The sequence below is a fragment of the Crassostrea angulata genome, chromosome 10 (assembly GCF_025612915.1).
Source record: "Crassostrea angulata isolate pt1a10 chromosome 10, ASM2561291v2, whole genome shotgun sequence".
Taxonomy (NCBI): domain Eukaryota; kingdom Metazoa; phylum Mollusca; class Bivalvia; order Ostreida; family Ostreidae; genus Magallana; species Magallana angulata.
The window spans coordinates 24,477,559-24,491,973 of NC_069120.1; the positions used below are offsets into that span (position 1 = coordinate 24,477,559).

Consider the following 14,415-nt stretch of genomic DNA (forward strand, 5'->3'; position numbering starts at 1 on the left):
CAGGCTTAAATGACTAAAGATGGACGCTAATGTCCAGAAAAGAGGAGAATTAGATCTGCCACTGTCATCTAACTCCTCGGATATACAGGTTCATCACTACTTGATAGATCTCAAATGTGATCTCTGTAACGATTTTTTTCAAGGAAGTACAACTGTTTATTTTACCAAACAAATGAAGAGGGATCGACTTCCAGATCCACTTGATATCGACTCTGGTATCTCTGAAAATACAACACCAAAAAGTGCAGATTCTGAAACCACCCCGATAGAGGAGAAAGAAGAACTCAAAAGTAAAAGTTTTGTTGCAGAATTATCAAGTGAAAATGAACCAGTTAACAATTACATTGAAATTGTAGATGAGAAATGTAGAGTGATGTGTGATGTAGGAAAAACAAGTATGAAAAGAAAAGTCAATGACACAGATATTTCAGCAGCTACACTCCCAATGAATAAACATTTAAAGCAATCAGTTTCTTTAAAAGATGATACAAACATATCTTATGATGCAAACCTACAGAGGTTTGACTGTGAGAAAGAAAATAATAAAGATTTTATTCTGATATTGGACTGTCATGAACTGGAAATACAAAGTGTATCAGAGACAGAGGTAACTACAAGCATTGATGCACAAACACTAAGCTCACCCCATTGGTCAACAGATGAGGGACAGACATCAGAGAACTTGCTTCAGTATGATTTGGGAGACCAGTGTTTAAAAATTAAGGTTCCAAGTCAGAAAGAATCTGAGGACAATCTCAGAGCAATTAAAATATCGTACAAAACAACCACAGATGGTCTGTCTCTGAAATGGACCAAGGATCAGGATGGCAAGTCAGTACCGTTTCTGTTTATGTTCTTGAATATAATAAGCATGCCGTAACTTTATTTTTATTTATCTAGCATCCATACCTTTAAAAGTCCAGAGATGCGCTCTGATAATTGACAAAGCTCAATCAATATCAATTTTAAATCCTTTATATTATACGTGTTTATAAATTAAATTGATTGCCATCCAAAATGGGTAAATCATTTGTTTAAAAATCCAATATTTTGCTCTCTTTTTATGATGCAGAGCTCTATTTTATGGTTGCAGTGATTGTGTGTACACACATGGGCACTGGGTCAACAATCGCTCACTGTTTCCAAGTCAGGATGTTCCAGAAGCCCTGGCTACTTGGCAAGCCTACATAACAGTACAACAGGGACTCACTGTCATTATGAGTGGAGACCTAGAGCCACAGTGTAGAGAGTGTAGTGATGGTGAGTAGTCTTTCACATCAGGGAGAATTGAAGAAAAGGAAGATACTATCAGTCCTTCTTTATTGCCAGGAAAATTTTTGTTCTTTGTGATGCTTTCCCTTTTTTGAATATTCTTCTAGAAAGTAGGTTAGGAAGGAGTCTCACATCAAAATTGAGTGGATATTGGTTTGTTTTAAAAAAGGTGATACAATACAATGCCTTACTAGTACATGGATATCCACCCATTGTAAGTACAAATGTAAATGCCTTGAACTTCACTCACTCATTTAATTTTCTTTGGGTATAGGCATGGAATGTTTCTACTTTTGGACAACCTTCCCGATGCCTAGTTCTACTCTTTCTCTTGCTGTTGGATCTTGGAAGGAGTGCAAAAAGCCAAAACTCCAAAATCAGTCAGTCATTGTTTGAACTGCATCATGAAAAGATACAATCAATCGTGTAAATGACTAGCATAATAGAATTATTTGGTACATTTGACATGTCATTTCAAAGACAAAATTCCATTTTGATTTATGGTAGGTCTGCCAATGAGAGTATCCCCTACCGTGTCTTTGGTCCTGAGACATTGATGACCAAAATGAATGACATTCATCGATACATTCCTTTGTGTCTGAAGGAAGTCACCACTGTGTTGGGCCCACATCCCATGAAAAGACAGGATATTTTAGTGGTGCCCTCATCTTTTGACAGTCTAGGAATGGCAAGGCAAGGATGAAATCCTTTTCCATTCTGTACACTAATTAATGCTTTAGTAATGTAACAGGGGTCCTATGTAATGAGTATAAACAGACACCTGCTGGTTCGTTGATATATGATTTATCATATTATCACAATAAATCACCCTGTAAATATGCATAAATATAATTCAATTTCATATACATGTTCAATGCACATATGCTATAAATAAGACAGAGTGATTCCCCTTGTCACAGCATTTAATAAAACACTTAATTCAGATCTATCATCATGATCAGTATTGAACATTCATATTTCAATTATATATTCTTGTAAAAAGTATAAAATTAAGCATATATTTATGACAAAGAATAAGTACCTGTTTATGGAACAGAGCTTTCAGTCTTAATTACTGAATCTACTGTATGAGTATGAAGTACTATGACTGTAATTAAAAAAACACATTCACTCTAATATCTTTCACACTTTATACATTGAATTTAGTTTGATAACTCAGAATAAATTATGAGATGATTAATTTACAACTTGTTAATTAGAAGAGAAAAGTTAGTTCTTACATAATTATTGGTTCTGCTCAGTCTCTTATAATATAACTAAAGCCAGATCATGCACAAATTTCAAGTCAGTCTAGATTGGCAGTAGCTGATTAAATGTCTTTGTCTTAGGTCAAAGTTTTGGAGGTAAAAGTTTTAACCAATGAAATTTAAGGAATAAATAAAGCTTAAATACTACTCAGGTACCCTCTTACAGGTGTACTGAGAGTATCAGTGGTGGATCAAAAGATTTAGTTATTAATGAATTATTCATTGAAATATTTTATTTTATTATTTGATTAATTATCTTTATTCAATGTATACACAATGTTGATAAAATGATACATACATTATTGCTGGTCAATATTAATTGACACATAGCTTTGTATATATATATCATTAATTAATTAAAATAGAGTTACATATTCATAAATGTACAATCATGTAATTGTACATTTAAATTATTTAAAATATACCAACTATTACGGTAACACCAAATAAGGAAGTCTGCATTTTATTCCCTTGCAACCTTAAATGATGTGTCTTTGCCAAATTGGTTTATTTAAAAATTTTCTATGTTGCTCTAGATTTTTTTCAGATCTTCATACCATATGCAATTTAATTGAAAATATGATTTTCATGAATATTTTTCAATGGTTTATTTTTCAGCCCAAGTGTTTTGTACATCTCCCAGTCCCTCCTACATTCAGATTTGTCCATGTTTTACCGGCTGGCACACGAGGTGTGTCACACATGGTTCGGCATTGTGATTGGTCCGTTAGACTGGACAGAGGAATGGCTGACCGAGGGCTTCTGTACCTATCTAGAGGACATCATACACACCAGAGTCCTAAAAGTAAAAAAAAAAATCAAGTTCTGTGCTTTCATCAGTATTTGTTGAATTTTGTTGGGTTGAACTACGAAAAGAAGTGACCTTGAGCTGCAGCGTCTAATAACAAATTGTATTAATAAGATAATTTGCAATGAATTTATGTCTAATTTATTTCTTACTGAAAGCCCCCTACACCTTTATCAATATTTTTATGATACAAACATGTATTCAACAAAACAATACAGACTGAAATAGAATACCGGTATATAATTTCTGCTTTTATTTTTGTAAATCTAGGGTTTTGAGAATGCATGCTTACTGTAATATAAAAAAAATAGCTGAGTTATTTCAAGATAAAAATGTAATGTACCGGAAGTTGCAAATCACTTCTTTTGTTTTCTGCAGACAGCTGGAATGATCTCGGAAAAGGAGGAGAGTGATGTTCGATACCTGAGAGATTTTGTAAAGTTAAGAACTCTGACTGCTGAACAGCAAAATACAGAGGAAAGCCTACAGACTCTGAAGTATGTTAAAGTTTTATTGGTAGCTGAGTATTAAGTATTTTGCTTTGTTAAACATTAAAAACTTGGAGAGAGAGAGAGAGTTGGGTTTATGAACCTGTATATTTTATTTAACAGATTACCAGGTATCTTTTCATTTTTATAGACCTGATTGCTGTGAATTGAGCACCAACAAAACTTTTGTTAAGAATGGAATGAACCCAGAGAAGAAGTATTTACAGGTTCATTATCTCAAAGTAAGAGACTTCAATAACCTATTTATTTTGAGTCTTATATACACATTCAGAGAGAGTACATGTATGTTATTTATTTTAGGGATATTTTCTACTAAGATACCTAGAAAAAATGGCAGGATCTTTAGAGTTTCTTGCTTGTCTCAGGAAGTATGTGCAAAAGTATCATGGAAAACTTGTTTCATCTCAGGTAGGTTTTGATTGATTTTTTTTTTCAATAAATTATAACATGTACCAGATTTTCTTTACATAAAATGAATGCAATATTTTGTTTATAGGAAGTGCTACAATTCTTCATCCAGGAATGTGAACAAATTTCGTAAGAATTTCACACTCTCGCAAGCTGCTGAATGAAATGCTCTTCTAATTAATTAATTGGGCTTTATGTTTTGTTCCTTTTGTAATAAAGGTAAATGATTGTTTTAGAGCAGCAGAAGTTACAGCACCAGAGTTGTCCTTAGTTTGGTTAGAGTGCTCAGGGATACCCTCAGTGAGTCAAACTTAGAATGAATCATTTTTCTTTCTAAAATATGCTGTGGAATGGGGCCAATTTTCATGGATTGTGGGGTTTTTTTTTGCTTATTTGTGGGGATGTAATTTCTTGGATGCGTCAGCTTTCAGTTTCAGTAGGAAACTTGATCTTCTTAAAATTAGTTTTTGCTGGGGGTGTTAATTCTTGGGCAAGGGCTACCCGCGATTACCACAAAAATTGAGCCACCATGAATTCCAATGATTCCACAGTACATGTAGATATTAATGAAAGTTGACTAAAAAAGGAAAGATTAAAAAACAACGGAAAAACTGTTTTAGAAAGTGTTTTTCAATTTTTTTTTAAAGCCTCTTTTACAAATGATGGAGACAGAGAGTGGTGTAATGTCCTCATTCAAAAGACAGGTATGCCTTTGTAAAAAAACAAAAAAAAAAAAAAAAAACAACCAGCTGTTTAGTTTTGATTCAATGTAAAATATCATTTTGTAGGTGATACATATTTTTAAAACTTTATTGCTTTTTATCATTACCGGCAATGTCTTTTCTCTGTCTTAGGTTAAAGAATTTTGCAAAAGCTGTAAAAGAAAAACAACAAAGTTTGCCCAAGATACTTTAAAAGATGTGAGTTTTTATTATGTCATTTTCAAGGAATTAATTTACAGAAATATTCGAACAAAATTAGCTTTATCTTCAATTCCTTATTACTTAATATTTCTGATAATATTTTACAATTTTGCTAAAAAAAAAAAAAAAAAGAGACAAACTAACGCAATAATGTAAATCTTTGTCAAATATCAGCTTATCTTGCAGAAAATTGATTTTTTAATGTTTCAGTTTAACCCAGATGAATTATTACTATTTTTGGAGCTACTCCTGGATGTAAAAGAGATACCACTGATTGCCTTGTCTTGTCTAAAGAAAAAGTACAACATAGATAACTGTAATGCAGAGGTATGGAACACTTATTAATCACATGTTGATCTATAAATCAGTGTATAATGAGGAAGACAGACGTATTTTACTTTTATTTTGCAAAGGGAAATAACTCAATTTTTGTATTTTAACTGAAAATTGAGTTATTTCCCTTTCTACATGCCAAAAAAATTAATTTATGTGGCAGCATCTTACCTAATGCGGTGGTACATGAAGGCCAAAACATTAATTTTTTTTTAGCCTAAGCTGCCAGTCTGGAAAATGTTTATTTCTAATATGCATATTCTCTTGGAGAGGGAAGAAGTGTGGCGGAGGGGGGATAATCAGACTACCGGTATCATGCAATGTTTCTTTATTTAATTCTAATACTGTGCTTTTCTTTTTTCTTTTAGATCAAACATAGGTGGTGTGAACTTGTAATAAAATGCAAACAAGGAAATAAATTCAATAAAGACATTCAGAATTTTCTCCTAGACCACCAGGTAAAGAAAAATTGTACTCGGGTCATGAAAAGAAAAAATGTTTAATTAAATAAAATCTGAAACATGCGTTTTCTTCATAATGTACTTGTCCAGACTGATGTCTACTGGTACATGTACTTTAAATTAAATTACCTCTATGACCTACTGTTTATTTATTTCATCATTCTAGGGCATGGGGGTGTACCTTTATGGTGAAATGATGTTGAGTGGCAGGAAAGCGTTGATTGACCTCGCACACAAATGTTTCCAACAACTTCAGCACAGTATGAGCACAGACAATTACAACACAGTCCATTCCATGCTGTTTGGGGACTGAAGAGCACAGACAATTACAACTCAGTCCATACCATGCTGTTTGGGGACTGAAGAGCACAGGCAATTACAACACAGTCCATTCCATGCTGTTTGGGGACTGAAGAGCACAGACAATTACAACTCAGTCCATACCATGCTGTTTGGGGACTGAAGAGCACAGGCAATTACAACACAGTCCATACCATGCTGTTTGGGGACTGAAGAGCACAGACAATTACAACTCAGTCCATACCATGCTGTTTGGGGACTGAAGAGCACAGGCAATTACAACTCAGTCCATTCCATGCTGTTTGGGGACTGAAGAGCACAGGCAATTACAACTCAGTCCATACCATGCTGTTTGGGGACTGAAGAGCACAGGCAATTACAACACAGTCCATTCCATGCTGTTTGGGGACTGAAGAGCACAGGCAATTACAACACAGTCCATTCCATGCTGTTTGGGGACTGAAGAGCACAGACAATTACAACTCAGTCCATTCCATGCTGTTTGGGGACTGAAGAGCACAGACAATTACAACACAGTCCATACCATGCTGTTTGGGGACTGAAGACCACTTTTGGGTATCCGATGCTCAATGCTTATTCACATTATCACCTAGGTTGCTGAACCCCATTGAGAGGAATCATAGTTTCCAGCTGTAAGATGGGTTTCACATGTTTTCAAAAGTTTTATCCAGACTCAGAGAAAACATGCAGGTAGCCAGAAAGCATCCCAATATTTCGTAAACTCAAAGGATTGACATTATAAATGTTGCATTACGTCGGAAAGTGCAGACTGAAATAACCCTCCTTCAAGATCTTGGCATAAAATTCTTATTATTACATTTTTGTACAAGTGTGTTACAATTTTTACAAAATAAAAGAAATTGAATGCCTATATTACAGTATATGTGAGGGTCATTATGGAAATTACGTGTCTGAAAAAAATGAAATGAAAAGAACGTGAATATATTTTCTCTCTCTTTTTTTACTGAATATCAAAGATTTACCTTGCAACAAAGTTATTTGTCTTTTGAAGATACCTTCATTAGGATATCATATATATTTCTCATATACATAATTAAATTGATTAAATGTTGCATAAAAAGTTTAACATTTCAAAAAAAAAAATTCAAACTTAACAGACTTCAAGCTGAAGGAACTTTTCAACTTAGTGGCCTAGCCGTTGACTGTCTTTGCATAAACATCGGAATTATTAAGATTATAGCGAATTTTCTCAGAACCCAAGAATCTGTTCAGACTAAAATATGGTGTACTGTTAAATACATGTATGTGTAGCATCAAAGCCATTCCAAAATATTTTGACTTTAATTATGAGTAACCCCCCCCCCCCCCCCTCCCCCTTAAAAAAATTAAATATTAATAAAAGAAGATGGATTAATAAGATGGTGCATTTGCCTACTTGGTTCAATAATATATAATATATAATATAGAGATAATTTTTTCCATTGAAATTTACCTTACTACATAAAACAATTTTTCAAACGCAAAAGTTCTAATTATACAGTATATAGTAAGTTTGAAAATTTTTTTTATAAAATAAAAAATAGATTATCCCTATTCTAGAAAAAAACACAGCAAAGAATGGACCCATATAAAAATACAACCGAGTCAATTTGAAAGGATGGATAGGGGTCCAATTTCACTTAATAGAGATTTTTTCCGAAGTTGAAGTATTGCAACAAAATCCTTTTGTACGTACATGTATATGTATGTTACAAACATACCGGTAGGTGATCACAGATTACAGAGCTCAACGAGATGAGGCATCGCCTTTTTGAGACAGCCTTGATCATAATACATGTGTAGGAAAATCATAGTTAATGATCTCTTATATCAAAATATTAGATAATCATATTGTGGCGGGGCTTGACACAATTTCATAGAATACAAAATTGTATGATAATCATACTTTCTTTGAATATCAATTAAATATTGGTTTACTTATAAATATGATGGTCCACAAAACTTGATGCAATATTAAAAAAATAACTGATTGAGCGATGGTTTAAAGTGAATCTATAATGAAAAAAAATAAATCTTAATACATACCGGTACTAGTAGCCGCTGGAAGACAATTGAAAGGGGGTATGTATAACAGCCAAAATATACATGTATAAAAAAAAGGTTTGTTTGGCTAAGCCATAATTTTCTTTTCCTATATCATGTACCTTTTCAAAAGACATGGAGTGGGCGCTGGGATGGGTGGGGGGGGGGGGGGGGGGGGAGACTTAACCTCCCTTCTCCAGTTCCGACGCCTATGTAATACGACTCAAGCCTAATTGACCAATTTGATGAGAAATTATCTTTGTGGTTCGACGTAAAAATTTTCGAATGGCGTTTCCTTGTTTACTCTATAACAATCGGGCTTTTCGTCAAAAAGAAAAAGAAATGAAAAATTAAAGAATTATAATTATCTCTATTAATTAAATTTTTCTCTATATAATCCTATGTAAAAAGTCGACCACCTATTGTGTCCAAACACTAAAACCCCATTGTACCACCAGGGATCTTGATTTGAACAAAAGGATACTTCCACATAAATTTAAAGTGTTCCTAATCCAGGCACGTAGCATCGGGGGGGGGGGGGGGGATTATCATGGAGTTGCCCCCCCCCCCCCCCCCCCACTTTTTTGGGCGCATGTAAAAAATTAATATGATAATAAGGAGATACTACGCCAGCAGCCCCCACCACGGATTAGGATTTTGAAGATTTTGGGAATGTCCTAATTTCCTTTTCTCTTTTTTCTTTTTTTTTTGGTTTTTTTTTGTTCGTCAAGATTTTTTGGATGAGTCTGCCCCCCCCCCCCCTTTCAAAAACTATGCTACGTGCCTGTAATCGATTAGTTATTCAGAAAAAAAATTGAAAATACTCAACAAATTTTTATTAAATCTGAATTATCTCCCTTTGAAAGAGGGCGTGACACTTCATTTGAACAAATTTAATCACTTTCACAAAATAATGCAAGTTTGGTTGAAATTAACCAAGTGGTTCGGGAAAAGATGTCGAAAATTCGAAAATGTAAAAAAAAAAAACCCCAAGTTTAAGGACAGACGGACGGACATACGGCGCAAGACAAAAAGTGATTAGAAAAGCTCACTGGAGCTTTCAGCTTATGTGAGCTAAAGAGACTATCGCCAACAGAAATACATACTTTTAATTCAGACTCTACAACAAAAACAAAACATTGATATCTACAATTATAGAAATCACAGTGATTGGGACCATTCGTTACAGAACACACGACAGTCATCGAATCATCTACTAAACTCGGAATTTCATCGAATCATCTGGTCCAGTGCTAAGGTCGAAGACGACTGTCTCCGAAGGTGATCGCGATTTTCTGGAAAACATTCCCAGATGCACATCATTTCATCCACTCCCGCAGAAGCTGCAAAAGACAAAAGCATGAAAATAACGAAATAATGATCAGAATGCATTCCTTATGGGATAAAAAAAAAATGGCGGCAATTAAGAGTACGAACTATATGATCAAAATGCATGTCATGCGGGACAACAAAATGATGGTATTTTTTTTCAAAGAACTTACCAATAGTGGTACCATTAGGACTGAGCGCCATGTGAAGTGGTCTCGCGAGATGCTGCTGAAGTCTAGTCTGGGGTTCGAATTGAAATCTGGACATCCTCCACAGGACGATGTCGTTATTTTCTGGAGTTACTGAACCGTGACTAGAAGCAAGTTCTTGATACTCTTGGGACCACAACAAACCACATATCTAATAAAAATCGGCCGTTTTAAGTGACTGATATAATAGCCTAAGTCCTTACTTGTGCAAAAAAGAAAGTATCTGGGCTGCATTTTGCAAAAGAACTTACGAAAAAGTACGAAAAAGTAGTAAATATTAACAGTCTCGTAAATTGATATTGAATGAACAAAATTGACTTAAAACCATTTGTTTACTATAGCATTGAATCATGATTTTTTGAAGTATACACTCTCATAACTGCAGCGGTGTGTGCATACAAATTGAGTAACGCGCGTTAGCGCGTTATGAAAATTTGTATGCACACACCGCTGCAGTTATGAGAGTGTATACTTCAAAAAATCATGATTTAATGCTTATATTTACATTTTTTTTAACTTCTTGCCTTGTCTGCAAATGTGATTCATACCTTAAAATTCCTATCTTATCCTAAGGGTAAGTTAATATTAATGGAAGAGCCACAGTAACAGCCATAAGCGTGAACTTTGATTTTAGCTTGTGACGTTGCAGATTACAGCGTTCAACGTTTGTGACGTCATAATAAAACTCGTCAATTTGACCTTTGACTACTTGTTGCATTTAGAGGCATTTAAACATCACGGAATTTAATGGAAAAACACAGTAGAATGTAAATATAAACATTTCAATTCTCATAATTATATTTTCCAGCCATAAGAATAAATCATTAAATAGTTGGCGATCATTTACCATTAATTAATTCGGTCGTAAGTCGTAAGTTCTTTTGTAAAACGCATATCACATATTTTTGCTAAAGCTTAATTAATGTTTGCAGTAGTTAAAGACCATTTTTGCAAATTGATATACTAGTATTTGAATATCTGGTTCTGTATAAAACAGTGAACTTGGGAATTCACTCAGGACTGTCGCATACCTGTGAGTTGGTTGAAACCTCACCAATCATTTCCCCGGTGTGGATCTGCCATAGTCTGATGTACCCATCCTGTGCGCCGCCACCCGTTGCTATAACACTACTTCTCCAAGGACACCATGCAAGTGCCTGTGTATATTTCAAATTGAAAATTACCGATATTGACTTTCAAATTATGAGAAAAATTAAACCAAAATTCATTAGAGTGTAAAAGAACCGAACCATACCTTGGCACATGCGCTGTGCGCTTTGATTGTTCGAAAACACTGATGCGTGCGCAAATCCCATAACCGCACCAGTCCTCCATTTCCGCCAGTCACCACATGGTGGGAATTATGGGACATTGCCATGCCGCAGACATCTTGTCCGTGTCCCAACCGTCTACCACCAAGATTTGGACACCTTGTATCGTACTGGATAACACCCCCGTTACGGTTTCCACTAACAGAAAGATAGTGAGAGGTCTGGTGAAAAAATGATGAATAAAATGACGTAAGCAAAATAAGGAACATTTAAGTCACGGTCTGGGGTCAGGTAAAAAAATTTGGACAGTTCAATTGATTTCACTAGAGTCCTTCACATCCTTCCATATATATTCCTTGGATACTTTGAATTCTAGCATGCGATCGACTTGAAAATGACAGAAAAATGGTGCAATCTTTGGGGGGTCAACTTTTAAAGACTCATCGTTATTCATAACAACAAAACCTTGCAGTATTTGATATTGGGTGCTGTGGGTCAACAGACCAAAATTATACCCACTGTGCTACAAAGATCCGGTGATATGTATTAATATATAAACAAGTTTATATAAAATTTGCGTCAAAAAAGTTATAATTGACAGTATTTATTATCAATTTTCCTAATTTTAACTTGTATATTGATCAAATTCAAAATCGACGAATATCAGCGCAAAATTTGGGAGTGTCCAAAGTATGACACAATAATGTCAGTCAACTACCGTTCTCCCTTCAGCTTTTCATCGCATAAGTTAGGCAGAAGATGCTGATTGAGGGGTGATTTTTATTAATGACAGGTGTGTTTTGCTGTATACCTTCTGTACACTTACAGATGTAAAAAAAATTTATAATGAGGAAAATATATGACGTCATGCGCCTGTCATGCGATTTATTAACTATAGTTTTCATCTATAAAACTATATGTAACGGTTGTTAACTATAGTTAACGTTAACGGATGATAATCTAAGTTTATCTGTCTGCAAATAACGTTAACAATAGATTTTGCTGATAAATATAAAATATAGTTTAAAAGAGTTGTAAATCATAGTTTTACAATCGTGAAACTATATTTATCATATGAATTATGTTTTGTAATCACAGATGGTTGTTTTCAGTGTTAATCATAGTTTTGCTCTTCTGAAACATAGATGATCGCGTTAACTATGGTTTACAGATGTAAAATATAGACTATCGTCGTTAAACCGTTAAACTTAGTTCATCGACTGTGAAACTATGATTAGCTCATTTTTGTGAATTTGGCGTGCCAAACACACCGAAGAGTGATGTAAGCGCAAAATATGATATACATTGTAGTGAGGTCACGGTGAAATGTCTGATCAGAAAAATATGAGTCGATTCGATTGCTATCATCTATACATTTCGATAAGAAAATCATGATTTTTTTTTGTTTAAATCTAAGCATAGAAAAAGTGTGTCGGACAAACAGAAGAAATAAAGAGGAAGATCATAGCAAACACCTTAATCATTTGTCTCGGTCAAATACATGGAAGACTTATAAATGAATAACAACATGCTTAATCATTGTGTTACTAATAAAGAATTTTCTATTTTCAATCCCATAATTTACATGGTTTATATTTACGTGTATAGTTCGTGCGTTCTCCATCTTAAAACGCTGATTGTGGCATTTCCATTTACTCCAATATTCTGTATAATTTTCTCCGTTTCAGGGTCGAAAACCTGCCAAATGATAAATTATGCCTTATATATATATATATATATATACAAAATACGATATGCTCCCTCACAGTAAAGGCTGGGTATAGGGAAGATGCAGGTGTTTTGATTTTTGTTTTTTCGTTTCAAATTACTCCAAGCGTCTTCTCGAGGCATGGTATATACATGTATATTTACATCTATACCAAGCATAATTTCCTCTATTTCTTACTGAAACTTATAGTTAATTCAAAGCTCTATAGAAACAACTACGTTAGACTGAAATCTACACGCCCTATTTATCGATTGGTCGAAATCTACAGCGGCTGAAAGTGACAGGACTGAAATTGACACGCCCTGTTTATCGATTAGTCTGAACCTACAGCGACATTAGTAAAATCCCGGACTGCACGAAAAAATCATGCGGGTTATGAAGGTAGCGATCATTGCAGGAAAAATTTACATAACCCGCGTTATGTATTTTTCCTGCAATGTCGCTACCTTCATATCCCGAATGAATCACCAAAGAAAGCATTTTATTGTTTAAATATACATGTATTTGGTAAACATGATAAGTAATTTTTTCCTTTTTCTTATAGATTGTAGTAGATGCTTTAACCTTCAGATGTCCCTTGTTATCTCCCGTTGCCACAAGGTGGCCCTCGTTGTCCCAGCAGACGGCAGATACAAAATACAAGCTGGCTTCCTCTTCCTCCGAGGCGACATTTATCTTCTTGCAAATTTTGGACTCTACATCCCAGATGTATGTCGTCTGCTCTAAAGCCACAGCAATTTTGTTGGACTGTCCCCAGTCAAGAACATTGGTATCTGTATGGACAGAGAGTACATATTTATAGAACGTATGATAGTATCTACTTGTAAATATTTATTTGGCAAAATGACTTTTTGAACGATATTTTTTACAAAAACTACATATGGTTACTTACAGAAATCGTTCCTTATTTTCGGCATATCCAGGATATTTTTGGGGGATGATGCAACCCTCCTTCTGGTTTTTCTTGAACATGATTTTGGGTCATCAAAGAGTGGTGTTGTGGGACCTAAATCGATTGGTCAATGTCAGTTTAGGAAATAATGATCTATTTTATAAATAATCAACAAGCTACCAAAAAGATATTCTTTATATAGTGGTCCGGTAGTTGTTTACTTACTTGTTGCTTCCGGGCTTTGTTGAAAGATGGGCAACACTTGTTTGTGTCCGGGAGTATCGAGAATTCCACCCAGAACATCGCTGTAGATTAACAAGCGCTCGTCGTACCAGGGGGACTGACAATTCCTGGCACCACTGGGAGGGCTCATCACCCGAGCGTGGGCCACATCTACATTTAGGTGTGGTCGATATGGAATAAAACGATCGTACGTGGAAACTTTCGGAGAACTCAGCTTACCGGCAGCCATTACTTTGCCATTCTTTGCCTGAATACGATGATCACTCAAGTGAAACGACTAGAGCATTCTTTACTCGATAACAGGATCACTCATGTGAAACGAGTTGTGTTCGTTTCTAAAAGTAGACACATGCCACGGACTTTCTTAGCTGATCTCATATACGTTGTTTTTTCTTA

At 34.9% G+C, this 14,415-nt stretch overlaps 2 protein-coding genes across 3 annotated transcripts; one reads left to right on the forward strand and one right to left on the reverse strand.

Annotated features, from left to right (window-relative positions):
- Positions 1–13: 13 nt before the first annotated feature.
- Positions 14–7,259, forward strand: LOC128165193 (aminopeptidase O-like). Of its 2 annotated transcripts, XM_052829457.1 has the most exons (16): positions 14–831; positions 1,094–1,260; positions 1,547–1,652; positions 1,780–1,965; positions 3,159–3,345; positions 3,727–3,845; positions 3,988–4,078; positions 4,158–4,265; positions 4,354–4,394; positions 4,502–4,565; positions 4,913–4,969; positions 5,120–5,185; positions 5,399–5,515; positions 5,890–5,979; positions 6,149–6,275; positions 6,826–7,259. In XM_052829457.1, the coding sequence occupies exons 1-16, from the start codon at positions 20–22 to the stop codon at positions 6,843–6,845; spliced, it is 2,358 nt and encodes a 785-aa protein (XP_052685417.1). In that variant the 5' UTR covers positions 14–19; the 3' UTR covers positions 6,846–7,259. The 2 variants fall into 2 exon arrangements, with proteins under 2 accessions (XP_052685417.1, XP_052685416.1); XM_052829456.1 differs by lacking the exon at positions 6,826–7,259 and having other exon boundaries at positions 6,149–6,517.
- A 2,178-nt stretch (positions 7,260–9,437) lies between these two features.
- Positions 9,438–14,289, reverse strand: LOC128166865 (cell division cycle protein 20 homolog). Its single transcript, XM_052832300.1, has 8 exons — positions 14,002–14,289; positions 13,777–13,890; positions 13,449–13,657; positions 12,756–12,853; positions 11,140–11,353; positions 10,916–11,041; positions 9,849–10,035; positions 9,438–9,689 (listed from the first exon to the last, which is right to left on the reverse strand). Exons 1-8 carry the CDS (start codon positions 14,246–14,248, stop codon positions 9,577–9,579), a joined length of 1,308 nt encoding a protein of 435 aa, XP_052688260.1. The 5' UTR covers positions 14,249–14,289; the 3' UTR covers positions 9,438–9,576.
- Positions 14,290–14,415: the final 126 nt, after the last annotated feature.